The following is a 20013-nucleotide window of genomic DNA, read 5'->3' on the forward strand; positions in this document are numbered from 1 at the left end:
TTTGGTGAATGGAGCCATGACCTCTGGGGTCACTTCATTAATTACATCTGTGACATTCAGCCAGATGAGTTTCCTTTGTGACTAAATGATATGATGAATATTAACGACCTCGGATGAATTACATTGCTGCTCCTGCTGCTGCTGCTGATGATGATAATGTGTTTTACGACTCTGGGAGAGAGGAGAGGAAAATTGCACACTACAGCACATTTAGGACACACAAATTTTCATATGCAACATTTCAAAGACCACAGCTTAGGTTGGTAGAGAAGATTTTATTATTTGCTCATTTCTTATGTAAAACTTCCCAGTGGTTGATGAGACAACTTGCTGGAGAGGGGGGAAAAACTTCAATGAACATGGGAATGTAGTGTTCGATCAGACACGCGCACAAGTCGAGCACAAACCTGTATCTGCTTCTTGTTCTCTCGCGGCAAGCCCTTCATTTCACTGTTACACAGAAATGCGGCAACGGAAGATGTAACTGTGAAACTCGGGGTTGTTCTGATTGGGTTTGCTGGGCGGAGACAAGCAGATACATGGCGAGAACAATAGGAAGGTAACCACAGAAAAGGGCTTGAGATAGCTTCGTAGCTCATGATAGCCATCTTAGAAAGTCATCCTGATAAAGTGATCCCCCACCATTTCTCCTTCTCCCTGTCCTCCCCCTCTTAATCAAATGAGTACTGTGCAGCTGGTGGGGTTGCGGCAAAAAAGGGGGTTCGAGTGAGTGTATGCGTGTGGAGAGTAGGTGGAGGTGGGGGGGCTTTGAGGGATAGCGTGAAATTATTGCCTGCTGGTGTATATGTGTCACTGGGGGTAGTAGGGTAGAGTAGGGGGTTGGGCTGGGGCTGGGGAGTAATGTCATTGCCTGCTGGTGTATCTGTAGTGGGGGCTCATTTAGATTTAGATTGGTTATGTGAGGAGAGAGCTGAAAGGCCAGCTCATGTTTATGCATGAATCCCAAAGCATGCTGCTGTGGTGGAGCCCCGAGTTAAAGAGACAGAGCTGAAATATATTCGCACATTCAGACGCACCTCTGTTTCTTAGGATAAGGCTTGAGCTGAAGCGACGCTGCGCTATCAGATTTCAGTCAGTGTGTGCATGTGTGCGCACGCCTGTGCACACAGATTACACCTCAGTCCAAATTAATATATTGCTTTAAATCCAAAATATTAAAAAGATGTCAGAGGTTGTGTTTTTTTTTCTCTTTTAACTACAATTTTTAACTACAGCCTTTACCACCCTTTTCCTGACTGTGTCGAGACGAGTGCTTTGGAGTCCTCTACAGCTGATGCAGAGGCTACACTGAGTTCATGGGAGCTTCCCACATTACACTCACTCATACCCAGAGAGTAATCAGTAAATGTCTTTGAAGGAGAGTTTGTTCAGCACTTCATCAGGTATAAAGTGGTTTTTATTTGGAAATGTGGTCCCTATCCATCTTTTAAATGACTTTTTAATGGTCGTCACACCATCCTAATCAATCATGTGGCAGAGCTAGCCTGCAAGCGCAAATACACTCTATTTATAATTCCTATATTCTGCAGCAAAAACCCGACTCAGTGTGCCTCTCAGTACTGTAAACAAACAGATACAAAATCAGTAGGTTTGTCTTTCCAATTTTGTGCAGACATTGGAAAAACTTCCTTTAGCAATCTCCAGCATCCTGGTTATGAGGTACCCCGCGTAATTTGTCTTTATATTACATCAATAACTTTTTCAAAGGAAGGATAGAGTAACTTTCCCCCCCCAAGTAGTGCAGTTTATTGTTGTTCTTCTGTGTCTCTTTATTCAGGCCCACACTTCATGAAGGCCCCCTGCTCACCGTCACCACTCCCCCTCCCGCCTCACTGGCGACCACAGTACTTTACATCTATAATGAGATACAAATACGCATCAGCAGGACAGTGTCTATGCCACGCGTCACTCTGTGAATATTACTCACACTTATTAGCTGGATTATGTTAATCTTTACACTTTTTGCTCACAGACAACAGACTCCCCATGATATGGGGGTGGTCACGGCAGCAAGCGTGTGTTGTCCTGTGTGTGTATTTCTGAGTGTGCGCCTGCATGTCTGTTAAAGTGATTGCCATGTTGTCAAACTGATCTGCATGAGAAAGGGTGGTCTAATTACATCACTTATGTAAATGAGAAATGCACACAGCCAAGCACATACATACACATCGCAGAGGTCAAAAAGACAGTGCAGGCTGCCCCCTTATTGACTAACACAGGGTGGCATCACCACCTGTCAGAAATAGCCCTGTGCTCACACTGTACACAGAAGTTACAGGCTGTTTCGATGCACACCACTCAGATAAATCAGAAATGGAAGTCGATTGGTCAAGCTCACATTAGACTAAAGCACTCAAAATGTTATTGGAAAATGTCCGACCGCATATCCAGTGATTAGTCTTTTTTTCAGACTGAAACACTGATAGTATCCCTGTTGGAATGATTTATTGAGTCTGACACATTTTAATTAAGCCCAAATTAAATGAATCGGCTGGCGGACTATAAAACATTGCAGTTTAATAACGAGCCCCTACATTTTCCTTTTTTTCCCCCCCTTCCTTCATCCAATCCCATTTTGGCTAGCCGCACCAAATAACCTCTCTCCATTTAATGATATGCAAATGAATTTTCATGAACCCCATGATCCCATGCGATGATTAAACTGAGATGACATTAGCTGCCATGCTGCTGCCACTCTCAGTGTTTCTGTCTCCCTATTTTCTGTCTCCCTATCTCTACCATCTTCCTTTGTATCCACGACAACAGCCAACTGGTGATATTAACAGGGTTCATTGTCAATATTCCCTTTCCTTCACCATTCCTTGAAATTTCCTTTGTGAGAAGTGACATTTTGCATATCCGCTGTTATTTCAGAGAAGTTTTCCCAATGCCAGCAGAGATGGCGAATCAGAGAGCTGGTTTCACTGGTTCTCACGTCTCATGTGGTAGTGAGCCCACTGCAGACATACAAGTTACAACAACTTTACAATTACTGTAGTAACATTACATAGACGATTTTAGTAACCTTCCACATCTCTTCATTTTCCACTTTCAATGCTCCCCTCCCACCGTTCCGTTTTAGTCTGTATCCAACTCCACCTCTGCTGTCGTTTATTGTACTCCATTTGCATAATGAAGCCCAGGCTTAATTAAGATCCCACTGGAGTCTGGAGCCAAGGATGAAGGAAGGAAGGACGAGGGAGGGGGAGGTAGTGAGGGAGGAATCCGGCGTTCCTTAGCTTATCCGCACGTGTCCAAATAGGAGGCACAATTTGGGGGGGAGAAGAGCGTTGACGAGTGATTAAATCGCTAATTATGATCGGCTGTTAGAATTAGTGTGTGGCTGTTAATTAGCTGCAGATGAGATGCCCAGACAGTTGCCCGCCTCTGATGACTGCAGAACCCTCCCTGACTGGCAATAGAGAAACACAGCTTGACACCCTGGAGATGATGCCAACACATCCCTCCCTTTAAACACACACAGCAGTCTGAGGGGATATCCCTTTAAGAAGATCCCAGGTGTGCAAGTGCAGGAAAGAGGCTCTTCATCATCCTTGTCCACCCACTCCCACTGTTCTTCGTTAAGCACAAAATCCCCCATTTTCCTCCTTCTGCATCCGTTATTCATTTTGCTCATTATTCCTCTCTTTCCACATAGTCTTTCTGCCCATACTGGAATGGTATGATCCCTCCTCTTAGATTTTTGTGATGGGCAGCAGCATCCTTTCAGTGCAGCAGCTGGCACTGAGCAGAGTTGGCATCACGGAAATAGTTTTTCTCCCAAACTCCCACCACGGCTACATTTGTAGTTCTACTTGTAGTTCTTTTGCTACTTTTTTTGCCGTGGCATTTAGTACATTTTAGTGTATCTATTGGTCGTGCCCGCGAACGCCTCGCAGTTTGTGTTTGGCATGGTGCCATCTCTGTTTCCAGTCTTTCCCTTGAGGGGATGCCACCGCCAAAAACGTTCAAGGCATCCGAAATGTTTTGCTCACCGTACGGAGGTTTCTGTTTACTAATGTGTGCATTATGTTGCTTTGGCAGGGTGCCATCTTTCTCCCTGTGCCCTTGCCGCCCCTGAAAAGATGCCATCACTAAATCGCTGGCAACCGTTGCCCGGGCACCTCTTCTTGGCTTTGTCCAAACAAACAAATGGTGATTAGTAGCAAATCCTCGGAGGTGAGTCCTCGTCTTTGACTATGACAGTTTTCCGCCATTCGCTTCGAATGCTTCGGGCATGCCACATGTACAAACTGGCATGCTGCCCGTTGGGTGGCACGCTGCAGCTGGCATAGAAAGGAAGAAAAATTGAATAACGGTTACAATAATTCCAACGCTGTTTCCCATTCTGCGACCTATCGTGCATTTACAAATTTAAAGTATTGTCCATCTTTCTCCTCAACATCCTATGATTCTGTCGTTTATCGATATCCGAGTCCTCTGCTTGCTGGCATCTCACTTACTTCTATGCTCCGCTATCCTCTGATATTTTTCCCATCTTCCCTTTCTCTGCCCAGTCTCTTGTTCGTTACGCCCCATTATGCCTGTGCCAAGGTGCCACCATGGTAGCAGTATGGAGGTCTGTTTCTCTTCCTCTTTCATTCTTATTCTCCTCCTCGCCCCTTTTCCCATGCCCATGCCCGCCCCTGCTCAAGTCCTGACTGGATGGCACTGTGCCAACCTGCCACCGCCATCGCTCTCATTTGTAGCTCATCCCTCCGTTGCCCTTCCCCCTGTCTCTTCATTTCCATCCCTCTCTTTTCCCCTTATTTCATTCATTTATTTTCTAACAAAAAAAAAAAAAACGCTTCACATTGTATGGAACACTTTATGTGTTGGACCTCTAGTTATGCGCAAGATCACTTCAGACATACAAACTTTTCATTCCTTAAAGTCACTCTGCAAATCTTTGCTGTCATTTGAAAGACTTTTTTTGGCACCTGAAGAAATGCTCTCAGTGGCTGCCCTGTAGGTAATTACAGCAGCACTCACTTATTCCACTGAGACAAGAGGAGAAGGACGAAGAGAGCCCCGAGTTTGTAGAGAGCTTGTGCTGTTTTAATTAACTTTAACCAACCCCCCATTATGTGTGTTTCACTTCACATCTCCTAGAGCCTTGAGTAGGTTGTGCTCGTTCACACATGAACAATACAGCAATATGATTGATATGATCATCAGTAAAATTGATTGTATACCATTGACCTAACCCACTTTGCCAAGATGACCCTTGCTCCCTTGTTTTTCTTTTTTTTTTCTCCCACTCTTTTAATTCTCTTGAGTCAAACAAAAGCTGGCAGTGGTGGTGATGCTATTAAGCAAATACTCTCATTAGAACACAAAACATAATGAATATGTAAATGGTGTGTGTAATTTATGCATGGGCTGAGAGACTTGTTGTCTATTCAGCCCTTTATTATACTCTCTATTTTTATCCCCTTTTCCTTAAAAGTTCACACTCTTTACCAATTTACTGCTTTTCTTAGACCACATCCTGTGACTGAATCCTTGGGGGACTTCTCGAGGTCTATCTATTGTCTCCTTTATTTTGCCTTTTTTTATGTCTACACTTTTCTCCTTGCCTTTAACCATGGTTTGTACTCTCTAACAGTCTTTTTTCTCTGTTTGCTTCTTTTGGCTCACATCCTGTCCTCTCCAAAAACAAACCCTGCAGTGACGCATTAAACCAACAACTGAGTGTTTGAACAAGGTCTTTCTTCCAGGAATATGAATACTGAATAATCTATCCACTAAATCGCATCCGGACCTGATTGTGTTGTATTCTGTTTTCCCTTTGTCCCTCTGTGACTGTGTTGATCTTAATGTGTGGTCCAAACTGTGTGGCAAATTGAAGCGTGTCCTGATAGACGGAGAGTAGCCTTGCTCCTGTCTAGGATAAACACCTATAATACTCTGGCTCCCTTGGCAATCACCATAGCAACAAACCATGGTACCCACGTGAGTTGCATAATAAGATGTTCCCCAAGACCATGGACCATAAAGCGACAAAGTGACAAACTAGACACCCGCAGCACTGGCTGTAAGACAGAAAAATTCATTTTGAACAAAACAAAGGTTATGTTTGACATTTGAATGGTTATTTTCTATTTGTCAATAAGCTCACATCAGAAAACATGCACCCTTACAAGCACATACACCTTTTCTGTGTCTCCAGACCTTAAAAGGTGCTGATGAGCTGCAGTCAATGATTGTAATGAGCTATCGATCACCGTGGGAAAACAGAGGGACAGAGAAGGGTGAGGGAGGCAGAGGGAACCAGAGGACACACACACACAAACTGAAGGACTGCCAGAAAAAAAAATAAGAAAAACTTCAGATGAACTAAATGGAGACAAGCTGCCTGAGACAGAGTATCAATACTTGCTTTAATCAAGACTTCATCTCCCATTGTTCTGCTTGAAATAGAATTTATGGGACTGTGTTTTCTGTGATCACAGGTTTAAATGGAAGTGGTCAACTCAGGGCAGTGTGTGGATGAGTTGATTTGCGAAGGATGACCATGCAGACACGCTTGCCATGACCAAGTACAGATGCCAGTGAATGGCACTGACGCAGTATCTCTATATTCCCCTCTTTTTGTGCTGTATGCATGGAGTGAAGGCAGACAGCTTTAGGGAAGGGGGAGGTGCGTTGCGTGTGTGTGTGTGTCGTGTGTTGGCTGGCGTTTCAGATAATGAAATGCAGCAGGGAACAAAGAGCTGGGGGCCCCTATTCTCTGTGCTGCAGCTTCATTTTCACTCCCGTCAGTCTATGATTCTTCTAAACCCTCTTTCTTGTGTACACGCATGCATGTGTGTGTGTGTGTGCGTACGTGCATGTTTATGTTTGTATGAACCAGTTGTTGTTATGTGCACGAGTCTCCCCTCCTCCTCCCCCCCCTGTTAGCATTCTGCATGGCAGATCCCCCTAATGTAATAACTGTGTCTGCATGTCTAATTTACAGCAGGAGAGAGTAAATAGCCTGTGGTTAATTACAGTACGTGTGTGTGCTTGTGTGTATGTGCGTGTGTGAGTCTATGCAAGTGTCTACATGCGCGTGGGTGTGTCAGAATGATTTATGAGTTGCAAATAGCTACACTAGTGGCCCGTTTCTCCTCACTTAGTTTTTAATCTGTCTTTCCATTAATTTTCCTGGAGACGTTATTATGGTTTTATAACAATGTGCACGAGGATGCACATATGAGTACACGCGTGTGTTAATGAGACCGAGGTGTGGACATTTCGCGAGTATCAGCTCTACGTGGGCACCTGGACTGCACTTTTGCTTTTGCTTCTCTATTTCCCTTCCTTCCTTTTCCCCTTTTTCTCTCTTTTGGTGCTTCATTCACTCTCTTCATTGAGAGCCACAATGAACACAGATCTTTATTGACAGTACACGGTAGAACATGGAAACAGCAGGTCAATCCGTTTAGCCCAAGGGCCGATACACCAATTCACCAATTTGTCAGTGTTAGTTTGAAAGAGAAAAGCAGCTAATCTCTCCTCTCTGCTCTCTATTGATCACACACTTAGACTCCACTTCTCTGTCTAAACACTATTGATTCTCTCTCTCTCTCAATCTCTTTCTCCCGCTCCCTCTCTTTCGGTCTTGCTCTATTCACATACCACAGCACTCAACACCATATTCCCTTCTTACACTCCCACTACTTTTCACATAATAGTTTTGAATAACTCAGATCGTATGTCCTTGTTTGCGAAGCCTTGAGTCGCATTTTAGACGAACACTTGAGAATTTGTTTTTATATAAGTAAAATAAGACTTCTGAGTAATTCCTGTAATAGTATCACAAGTGGAGCTTATCAACTATACAAAGCATTTTAAAGTTTGCTCCACAAGTGTCACAAATCATTGTCCCCTGCTGCGTACTTTCAAAAGCTTATTCATGGTCTCATTAAAAAAATCAATTACTTAGCAACCCTTCAACAGTCTGAACACAGACTGTGATTAAAAAAAAAAAAATCACTGCTGGGTACACCGTCTCCTGTCTCCTGGCTTTGTTTTTCAGTCACATCACAGGCTGCACTTGAAAAAGGCCACATTCCTGTCAAGATGAAGGCTATGTAAAAATTATAGAGTGATTATCCAAAGGAAGATGCCCCCCCCCCCCCTCCAGCATTTTAACATCACTTCAAATTGAACCAAGGATCTCTATTTGATTGGATTTTGCTTGTGGCGACCCTGGGAATGAAACATTTTCGTTGACAGGTATAGATTTGGCAGAGAAATGATTGTGCTGTGGACAGGAAGATGAAACACAGAGATCGACTCAAATCTATGTCAAAAACAGGCATTCATATAGCATTTATTAGGTCTATATTGCTCTGCCATAATGCCAAGTTAATGAAATGTAAACAAGGAATCCCATCTGTTACTCACACGCTGTGAAAAGAAAAAAAACCCAGCCTAACACCCATGGGCTTTACTAGCCTCCTGCATAGCTCATTTATATTAGATTTGTACACCCCCTACTGGTGCTTTTTACTCATTACAATTTACCCCAGGTTACAAAACATTTGACACATGGCTTGTGTAACTGAAAATCAGCTGTTGTTTGGTAACCGGTAGTTCAGGAGGTTGAGATGATCGTGAATATAGAGCTTAGGCTTTAATCTTTTTAACAAACTAAAATGTCAGTCACCTTTTACTCGAAGATGCCTCCTTCAGGAGCTGATGCCCAAGCCACAGTGAAATGGTGGTTAGGGGAAGTACTGGAGGGTCGAGAGGATCCCGAGGGTTTCTTCGCCGTGTGTGTGTCCATCCTGGGGCAAGTAGAGACCCGCTCACAGTTTCTGTCCCTCATCGAGCCTCTGTCCACGGGTGACAGACTCCTGCACGCCAGTCTCACCTCCATCTACCAGGAATATTTCACCAAGGTCAGTAAATGTTTCAGCAATAGAAGTACATTCAGGTTGGAGGACTTGTAACACCTAGGCTTAAGTCAGCAAAAATAAAATACATACAAAAAATGACACGAACAAAACACAATAAGGAAGTAACAGGACTTAATTAAACGACTGGCGTTTTTAGAGATTAACTCAAGCATTTGATGATACACGTAACTTTAGGTAGCTAGTTGTGTTTTTGTCACTTTTTCATTTTACCTACTAGCCTAGCTTAACCTAAAATAAATAAATACGTAAATAAATGAAAGAAAACATACATAAGTATTAATGATTTCCTAATGGCGGTACAGGAGCAGCTCTTCACCGAAACTGCAAACCACTGCCAAGGCTAAAGTTTCCCCCTTTTGTGAATGCGGAGCCCCGGGATCTGCGTTAATTGGTGATATTTTCCCGAGAACTACGGAAGCGTTGAGCTGCCACCCAGGCAAAAGAAAAATAGAGCTATATCACATCATAACGTGAAAACTTTATTGTTCTCACAATATACTATCATGTTAGTACAATATACTTTTCACGTTTGAACAACATAATATCACGTCATTACAATATACATAATTATTACGTTCGTAGAATATAAAAAGTTTTTTGTTATAACGTGATATTAAGTATATTGTAATGACGTGATAGTATATTGAACAAACATGAAAAGTATATTGTAAGAACAATAAAGTTTTGTGATATATCTCTATTTTTATTTTGCCTGGGTGGCAGCTCTATGCTTCCCTACATCGAGATGATGTCTCCCAATTTTTTCCCATTTCAGTTTTCTTTGTATTTGTAGGGATTTTTTCTAAAAATGTCTAAAAGTAATTTAGAAAATGGAAATTGTGATTTCCTTGGCATTTTCCACTTTCCCTAAACAATTTGAGGAAAGTGGACAAGTGGAGGACAAAAGAAGTGGCAGGTCTAAAGAACTATCTAAAGCAGATGAACAGTATCTGAAAGTCATGTCCAGAAGAAATAGGAGAAAAAAAAATCAAAAACAAGACCTGACACAGGACCTGAGAGATGCATGTGATGCTGCCCATCAGCGCAGGATTTAATCCCAGTGCTGATAGGGATTAGGGCAGGACCCCCTGGAATCTAGAGGGCGGTGTTGGAGATGAAGATGGGGGCTTGAATGAAGCCTGAGTGACAAGACGGAACCGGTGATGGGGAGAATTTGGGTTACAATAAGGTGTCTGCAAGGAAGAATGACAGGTTTGCATGTGTCCCTTATGAAGTACTTGATGAGTGTAAACCAAGCCGTGCCTGTACACACCCATCTAATTAAAGAGATAATACATTTAAATAATTGAAACACCTGTGGTAGTTTTTGATAAAAGCTAATGTCTTGTCATTTAGGGCATAGTGTACACATTCGTCTTTTTAAACTACTAAAGAATTGTTTTAAAAGTAATAACAGTGGGTTGTCCTGCTTAAATTTTAGACTGAAGATGACGAGCTGGAACTTGCTTTGGCTCTCTCTCTACTGGATATGAAAGGTCAGAGAGGATCTGTTCAGCTGAATTCTATATTAAAGCCTGAAGGAAGCAACTGCACCAATCAAACTGGATCCTGGAACAGAGAGAGTCCACCGCAGACAGCCAGAGAGATGGAGTTTCAAATAAGTACGTATCCTAATAAGCAGACACTCGGGACAGGTCAGACTGTGTGTGTCTCAGAACAGGAGGGAGATGTGGATCAATCACAGAAACCAAAACGCTCTAAGAATAGGCGGCAGAGGCGAAAATGTACTGGCCAGCACCTTGTAGGTTTACCCCGCTCTCCATCAGCACCACCACCAGTGTTACTGTGGTTCAGGAGGGATTTGCGGCTGTGTGACAATCCTGCTCTCGTGGCGTCACTAGAAGTGGGTGCACCTGTCATACCTGTCTTCATCTGGAGCCCCAAAGAAGAGGAGGGAACGGGCATTACAGTGGCTATGGGAGGAGCTTGTAAGTTTGATCAAGGAATCAGTGGTTATAGCAATACTTTGTCTCATGTCTTCATAATAGTTCTTGACAAAATCCTTGTTTGTAAGGCTCTGTATTCTAATTGTCTGAATGTATCTTCCCTTTTTTAAATAGGTAAATATTGGTTGCATCAGGCATTGTTGTGTTTTTGTTCATCTTTGGAGCACATCGGCAGCCGTCTTGTCGTCCTCAAGGCAAATGGGGAGATGACAAGTACTGAATCTTCTCTGAAGGCACTTAAGGAGCTGATTAAAGAGACTGGGGCAAGAACAGTGCTGGCTAATGCCTTGTATGAGCCCTGGCTGAAGGAGAGAGATGATCTGGTAGTATCAGCTCTGCAGAAACAAGGTGTTGAATGCAGGATGTTCCACTCTTATTGTCTCAGAGACCCTTATTCTGTCACCACGGAGGGTGTTGGCCTTCGAGGTTAGTCAAAGCATATTTCTATGTGCATACTGGGTTTGCTGATAATGTATACCTAAATTACAATATGGCTATTCTGATGAACTTTTATTGTTTTTTTATGATGTAGGAATAGGTTCAGTCTCTCACTTCATGAGCTGCTGTAGACAGAACCCAGGGACTGCAGTAGGAGTTCCCCTGGACCCCCCGGTATCTCTCCCTACACCTGCCCACTGGCCAAAGGGGCTCTGTTTGGATGAACTAGGCTTGGCACGCATGCCCCGCAGGAAGGATGGCACAACGGTTAGAAACCAAAGCTCTAAGGCAGAACAAAACAACTTAAAAAATAATTTAAATCACGCATCTGTCAATGTTTTCTTTGTTTTCTCTTCGGCATTCAGGTTGACTGGGCAGCGAATATTAGAAAGACCTGGGATTTTAGTGAAGGAGGAGCGCAAGCCCGTCTAGAGGCCTTTCTTCATGATGGTGAGACACCTATTGTTCAGTTGGTTATCTTAACAGACTTGGCAATGAACAACACCATATATTTATTTCTATTTCTAGGTGTGTATAGATATGAAAAAGAGTCAGGCAGGGCAGATGCTCCGAACACCAGCTGCTTGTCGCCCTATCTTCATTTTGGTCAGCTCAGTCCACGCTGGTTAATGTGGGATGCCAAAGGAGCACGTTGTCGACCCCTAAAGTTCCAACGCAAATTGGCGTGGAGAGATTTGGCTTACTGGCAGCTCACGCTGTTTCCTGACCTCCCATGGGAATCCATCAGACCTCCATACAAGGTGGAAATTAGTTATAGACTACAAAGTGAATATTAACCATACCATAAAATTGTAAACTTTTTTTGTTGCCACGTCAATTTATTAATTTGTAATAAAGGCCTAAACCACATTATGGATAATTTTACATCCACTGGCAGGCTTTGCGGTGGAGCAGTGATCGGGGCCACCTCAAGGCATGGCAGCGAGGACGAACAGGCTACCCTCTGGTCGATGCAGCCATGAAGCAGCTGTGGCAAACAGGCTGGATGAACAACTACATGAGACATGTAGTGGCATCTTTTCTCATAGCATATCTTTATCTGCCTTGGCAAGAAGGCTATCGCTGGTTCCAGGTGAGATGCGTGTGCACACTGGGACTAATGCACTCACAAAGATATTGCACCAAATGCCTGACAAATATTCACAAGTACTACTTAACTTCCTGACTGTATCCAACCCATTTTTAGGACACCCTGGTGGATGCAGATGTTGCCATAGATGCAATGATGTGGCAGAATGGGGGCATGTGTGGCCTGGATCACTGGAACTTTGTCATGCACCCTGTTGACGCAGCAATGACCTGTGACCCCTACGGTACCTATGTTAGGAAATGGTGTCCTGAACTTGCAGAGTTGCCTGACGAGCTTATTCACAAACCCTGGAAATGTCCTGCATCTATGCTGCGGCGTGCAGGTGAGACATTTTATTGTAATTCACTTTTTAAATAAGATAAATGTATGGAATCATGCTTTGCATAGTTTAGTTTTAACAGTTAATATATCAATTTATTACATCGATGCTGTCCTCACGGTTTAGGTGTGGTGTTTGGCCAGTCGTATCCCGAGCGAATAATTACAGATCTCGAGGAGCGAAGGAATCAGTCTCTGCAGGATGTAGCTTTGGTGCGCAGGGAGTTTGAACAGTATGTGGACAAACGCTCAGGCTGCGATTTGGTGCCTTTGCCCCCACGCCTGGTCTCTGAGGCTTTGGGTTTATCACACAAGGATGGGGCTGTGGTGACACAAGGAAAGCAGTTCCTGTTGCCTGTCATCACTCGCATGGAATTCAAACACCAGCATGAAGATCCGGATGCTGATGCCACATCAAACCCCTACAACGCAGTTTTAAAAGGATACGTGAGCCGAAAGAGGGACGAGACCATTGCTTTCCTTAATAAGAGAGACTTCACTGCCAGTGTAATGCATGAGGCAGTCCAAAGAAAGGAGAGGCTCAACAGCGATTATCGGAGAATGGAGGGGCTCCCACCGTCTCCTTCACCTCGAGGCAGGGCCAGACGAACTCCCACAGCAGAGGACAGGTTCTCTATAGTACCCGGTGGGGCAGTCACTTCTCTAAAGTGACCAAGACTACAAACTTTTTAGTCATTTGCCACAGAATGTAAACATATTACAAATTTATTGAGTGTAAAAATTATGCCAAGACATATTCTGCCAATGTGGATGTGGAAAATATTTGTGGAAAAAAAGTAGATTGCAAGGGGGCTGGAAAATGCTCTCAAAAGTTTATATTCAGTTTGACCTCAGGTACTGTGTTTAATAATGGCAGCATACACTGCGTTCCAAATTATTATGCAAATGATATTTTTCTGTTTTTGCTACTTAGTCGATTCAAATGACAGTCGGCATAATTTTCGAGTCATCGACCAATAGAGTATAATTCAAATGTTACTGAACAAAACTCCCAATGAAAACAGTATGTTTTTCAAAAATAAAAAAACTTAAAATGCACTGTTCCAAATTATTACGCACACAGACTTTCAAAAGATTTTATAGATTGTAAAGAATTGAAAATGGTTATTTGTTGAATTTGCAGCATTAGTAGATCAATTTCACTAACATCAAAAGCGATTTCAATCAAAAACATCTTAACAGGTCAAGTTACATATTAACATAGGACCCCTTATTTGATAGCAGTTTTACAATTCTTGCATCCATGGAACAGTTTCTACTTGAATGGTTTGCAGGATGTCAGAATAGCCTCCCAGCGCTGCTGTTTGGAGGTGAACTGCCTCCCACCCTCATATTTTTTGTTTGAGGATGCTCCAAAGGTTCTCAATAGGATTGAAGTCAGGGAAGAATGGGGACCACACCATGAGTTCCTCTCCTTTTATGCCAATAGCAGTCAATGATGCAGAGGTATTCCTTGTAGCATGAGATGGTGCATTGTCTTGCATGAAGATGGTTTTGTTCTTCTCTTTCTACCATGGAAGAAAGTGGTCAGTCAGAAACTCCACATACTTTGCAGAAATCATTTTCACACCTTCAGGGACCCTAAAGGGGACAACCGGCTCTCTCCCTGTGATTCCGGCTTAAAACATGACTCTACCACCTCCTTGCTGACGACGCAGCCTTGTTGGGACATGGTGGCCGTCCACCAACCATCCACCACTGCATCCATCTGGACCATCCAGGGTTGCACTGCACTCATCAGTGAACAAGACTGTTTGAAAATTAGTCTTCATGTAGTTCTGGGCCCACTGCAGCCGTTTCTGCTTGTGAGCATTGGTTAGGGGTGGCTGAATAGGTTTATGCACAACTGCAAGTCTCTGGAAGATCCTACACCTTGATGTTCGCAGGGCTCCAGAGGGACCAGCAACTTCAAATAAGTGTTTGCTGCTTTGTAATGGCCTTTTAGCAGCTGCTCTCTTAATCTGATGTATTTGTCTGGCAGAAACCTTCCTCATTGTGCCTTTATCTGCACGAACCCATGTGTGCTCTGACTCAGCCACAAATCTCTTAACATTATGGTGATCACGCTTACATTTTTGTGAAATATCTAAGGTTTTCATTACGTGTCCAAGGCATTCAACTATTTCATGCTTTTCAGCAACAGAGAGATACTTTTTCCTTCCTATGTTGCTTGAAAATGGTGGTCTGCTTAATAATGTGGAACATCCTTCTTTAGTAGTTTTCTTTTAATTGGGCTCACCTGGCAAACTAATGATCATAAGTGTCCAAGATTGATTTCAATGATACAAAGAGTCCTGAGACACAATTCCATCCATGGGTTTAATTGAAAAACTACTAATCTTTATGACACTTAAACACAATTTGCATTATAATTTGGAATGCGGTGTATATACATATATTTATATTAGTGCGATTTATTTTTTCTTTAAGCCGTATATAAAACATAAAAATTTCAGAAATAAATAACAAAGAAAAGAGACTTTTTAAGGAAATGTTTATTTATTTTTTATTACACAGGTCCTCTGTCCACAGTTTAACCCTTATACATGCAGTGAAGATCAAAATAATTAATACCATAAAGACAAAAGTGCTTTTTAAGTCAAACAGTGTCCCAAGACAGAGTTTCAAGTCCTTCACTGAAATGATTTGTAACTATTTTATTCTAGTCTCAGTCTCTTCCACCTTTTGGTGGTTTGATGCTTTAAGAAACCAACAATGGATATTAGGTCAATGCAGGCTGGAAGGTCCCCTAAATTAAGTCTGTAAAGAAATTCTAAAGTTCACAGCTCTACAGCACTGACAGATCAGTAGCCTGGAGCTACAGAGCTCCACTGGAGAATGCTATGTATTGCGTTTTAACGGACAGGCACATATTGTGCACCTCTCTCTGCCAGTGTTGTGAGAAAAAGGGAAGGTGCACAGCACATACAGAAAGGTGTTATGTCAGTCCTCAATAGAATGGATGTATCTCTCATATGCAGCTTCATCCATTAGACTGTCAAGCTCGGCAGGTTTGGAAATGCTCATCTTCATGAGCCAACCTATAATAGATGTGTAAAAATCAAGTTAAGCTAAGCTCTGATTCAAAGATGCACACTGGTTTCAGTACTTGTAGCATTAAATGCTTCACATGAAAAAACAAAACAAAATAACTACACAAAATATGAGTATATTTTGTTCTTTGCATTGTTTAAAGATATAAGCTAAAAACCTTATAAGAGAAAATGTTTGTAAATGTCACTGACACTGTTATATATATGTATATATATATATGTATATATATATATATATATATATATATATATATATATGTATATATATATATATATATGTGTGTATATATATATATATATGTGTGTATATATATATATATATATATATATATATGTGTATATATATATATATATATATATATATATGTGTATATATATATATATATATATATATATATGTATATATATATATATATATATATATATATATGTATATATATATATATATATATATATATATATATATATATATATATATATATATATATATATATATATATATATATATATATACACACATACACACACACATACATACACACACACACTTTTTTTGCTTGAGTAAAATAGTCCACCAGAGTGAACAGCTTATGTTTTCCTTTCAGACAGTGAGTGAATGTTATAAGTGAAAGGTTATTTTAACATTCTGCAGTGCATTACTACCAAAGGCCATAAAGGTAATTGTGATGGGTTAGTAATTAACTTAAATAAAATGGAATGAATGCAGTGAGGGAAAAGAGATTGAAACATACAATGTCTCTGGACATCAAATATTCAGATGTTAGTTAGAAAATGTGCAATGAAGGGTCATTTTAATGAAATATAATGTAATGTAACAATAGAACAGCTCCAGCTTTATGGCCTTAATGTAGACCCTGTCTTCACTGTTATGTTGTGTTGTATTACTGCCATCTACTGTCCAGAGATTAAACCTCATAGCTTACTGCCGCGTATTATACTGGGTGATAAAACAGTTAAAAAAAAAAAACATTAGGTTTTAGCAGTGATCTATATAGAAAAAAAATGCACCAATCAAAAGAAAATGCCAATGTTGTGACAAACCACAAAGAGTAATGTCATTGGTTAATTCTATTTAAGCTCTTGCATTAATCTAAAATGTCTCATACATACACCAGAGTACCCTCCACTAACTGCACTGTGACGTTTATGTGTGTACTTACCATCTTTGTAGCAAGATTTATTGACCAGGCCAGGGTTGTCTGCCAGTAGCGTGTTGATCTCTACAACTTCTCCAGTTAAAGGAGAATAAAGCTCGCTGGCTGCCTTTACACTTTCCAGAGCTCCAAACTCATCTGCAGGAGTAAATTTCAGAAAGTACGTCATGAGGGACAAGAGGCCATCCACTTTCCTGCATTGTGGTGACTCTAAATCCAGCGATGACATGCATGAGATCAAGCTTTATACCCATCTTAATAATATTCACTATTATTCAGCAAACATCATACCTTGCTGAGCCAGCTGTGCCCCCACCTCTGGCAGTCCACAATAAACTACATCTCCCAATGCCTCCTGCAAGCGGTTAGGGAAAACATTTAGCCAGGACAACCAGAGTATGATGTTAAAAAAAAACAAACAAAACAGTTATTTGCGTTTCATTTAAATGTTGTGGAAAGGGATGTCTGTGTTTACATTTGAGTCACTGCTATCTGGTGTTTGAGTGTTGTGCACACACAAGAAATGTAATGACAACTGTCAGTCCTACATATACTTTCTAAACTTTTAAATAAATGCCAGTTTAAAAACTGTACTTTATATTTATGTCAGTAAATATATGTTATTTAAGTTTTTTGGGGGCCATGTGAGGGAGCATTGCCTTAATTAGCTTGCATAATAAAAGAGCTTTAAATCTTGGATCTGCCTTGCATGTGCACATATTTCAGCGCCATTGTGCTAAAAAGTCATCACCTGCAAACATAAAAAAAAAAGATTATGTTTTTATGTCTAATATATTTGCTTATATTGAAAAATAGGCTGCACTCCGCATAATCTACATATGAAATAAAGAAATAACAAGTATCTTTATGACTATATTATTGTACCTACCTACTGTGTATTTTACACAATAATAAACCCAGTCTCTTCTGGCCACTTAAAATAGCTTTTAAAAAGACATTTTTAATGTTAATGAAACACCTGAACAAACAAAGGACACATACAAGTCCCTCTGCCAAAAACTGAGTGCAGCTTCTACTGCTACTGGACTGTTTATTTCAAAACACAATGATAACATTTAAGAGAAATATGTTTCACATACTGTAAGCCATCAAATCATTTATAGCAGTTTTAATCAGTGTTGTCTCAAAAAGTGATTTGAGTGATTTACCAAAACATTGTCAGCCTAGACATGAAACGTATGCCAACCATATCTCTAAAGAATGATATAAACCAGTTTGTGACAAAGTGACTTTTACATAGCATTTACTTATCCAGCTAAAAAGTCTCTTGACATATAAAAATGTCAATTTTTAAAGAGAGAGATCTGGCCAAGCAGCATTAAAAATAACACTATTATAAAGATATTGTGTGGCCAAAAAAGGACTGGATTGATTATAATGTAGATAGAATAATGCAGAGCCATGAAGATACTCGCGAAACAGGCCATTTCTTTATTTTTCATATATAACATTTAAAGTCTATTTACCAATACAATTAAACACATTACACATAAAACTCTGAAATCAACTATCAGTTGATAATTTATTAAGACAACACCAGTAATCATCTTTTTTTCCTTCTTTTTCTGGCAAATTCCGGAAATCACATTTTGGCACCGGTCTGTGAAGTGCACGCGCAAAGGTGGAATACTCACTTGTGCAAAGTTGCTGATCCCGACCGTCCCGATTCCGTCTTCCACACGAATCCATTCGTGTTTGTCTGTGAATTTAAGCGCTGCAAGATAACACAACATACTCAGAACTTAGCGAGGATTTTGAAGTCCTCGACGAGTATGACAGAAACACTCAAACACGCTGCAGCTATCGTGTCCTTTCTGTCGCTAATGTTATCTAATACAAGACATGCATAGTCGAATACCTGCTGATAACCGGCTAGAAGAGGCTAGCGTTCTTCCAAAATAAGGCTTAGATGCCAGCTGCAATGGAGAAAGCGACGCTGAACGAGCGAGTAAAGGCAAAACTGTAGAAAAGTTGGAAGAGAGGGAACGGAGTAGCCAACAGGCAGCCATGTTTGTCGCTCACTGATGAGAGCATGTTTCTTCTTCATTGATATGAGAGGTATCAGTGGCGCTTTACTGCCCTCCACCGATCATCGTTATTGATCCTCTTGAGCGCTCGGTTTGCTATTATAAAAACTATTATTATAATTTAACTAGCAATAAATTTCTTAAAAAAATAAAGAAATGCCAAACTCAAGCCCAAAGTAAATTACTTCTACCCCTGTTGATTTTTTTTAAAAGTTGCCACAGATGGAAATGGAAACTGACTTAGAATCGATGCTGCATTATTTTAAAATAAATTTCTTGGCAGTTTGAAAGTTTTATACCATTTAAGACATGTTTCAGCTTCAAAGATCATCTAATATTAAAAAAGGAAAAATAAATTTTTGTTTCTGAGTTGTTTTTTCCCATGTGGCTGAATAACTCAGTAAAATAAAGTCTAACATTACCTTGGTGATAAAGTGGAAGGTGTACTACTTTTTATATTTCCAACTATTTTAGTTGATCTTTCCAGTACAACGCCGAAATTACTGTCAGCAAAGCCAAGGGAAGTTATACTGATTTAAAAATCTAAGTGTCAAAAATATAATAAAATACACATACACCATTACTTTACAGTGACTCAAATAATGGATTGTAGGTTATGTCCCAATACTTTTTATATACTTTGCTGCTCTAGCAATGCTCAAGATTTAGACATTAATTGAAGTATAAGTTAAATAAACATTCAAATCAGTGACTTAAAGATCTAGACCTTTTAATATGAGACTGTTCTAAGACATGCCTTGCTATTTCCTCAACACATTTCACTTGGAAATAATTGGAAAACAAAAGCCCACATATTCAGCAGCAACAAATTAAAATATAAAAAAAAAATATGAAAAGAAGGTTTTAGAGAGAAATACTGGGATATACTGGCAAATATCTGCTTCTTTCTGTGAGTATCACCAGGATTTCACACTCAGAATAATACTGCATG

The 20013-nt window shown here is 40.7% G+C and overlaps 2 protein-coding genes across 2 annotated transcripts; one reads left to right on the forward strand and one right to left on the reverse strand.

Moving 5' to 3' along the window:
* The first annotated feature begins 8142 nt into the window (after positions 1 to 8142).
* On the forward strand, positions 8143 to 13823 carry LOC113026866 (deoxyribodipyrimidine photo-lyase). The gene is made up of 9 exons (XM_026176088.1): positions 8143 to 8912; positions 10372 to 10879; positions 11012 to 11323; positions 11430 to 11602; positions 11701 to 11785; positions 11864 to 12096; positions 12234 to 12428; positions 12543 to 12768; positions 12892 to 13823. Exons 1-9 carry the CDS (start codon positions 8667 to 8669, stop codon positions 13434 to 13436), a joined length of 2523 nt encoding a protein of 840 aa, XP_026031873.1. The 5' UTR covers positions 8143 to 8666; the 3' UTR covers positions 13437 to 13823.
* A 1439-nt stretch (positions 13824 to 15262) lies between these two features.
* Positions 15263 to 19097, reverse strand: LOC113027474 (glycine cleavage system H protein, mitochondrial-like). Its single transcript, XM_026177090.1, has 5 exons — positions 18893 to 19097; positions 18669 to 18748; positions 17305 to 17368; positions 17020 to 17151; positions 15263 to 15826 (listed from the first exon to the last, which is right to left on the reverse strand). The coding sequence occupies exons 1-5, from the start codon at positions 19041 to 19043 to the stop codon at positions 15729 to 15731; spliced, it is 525 nt and encodes a 174-aa protein (XP_026032875.1). The 5' UTR covers positions 19044 to 19097; the 3' UTR covers positions 15263 to 15728.
* Positions 19098 to 20013: the final 916 nt, after the last annotated feature.

Source organism: Astatotilapia calliptera, chromosome 7 (genome assembly GCF_900246225.1).
Source record: "Astatotilapia calliptera chromosome 7, fAstCal1.2, whole genome shotgun sequence".
Lineage (NCBI taxonomy): Eukaryota > Metazoa > Chordata > Actinopteri > Cichliformes > Cichlidae > Astatotilapia > Astatotilapia calliptera.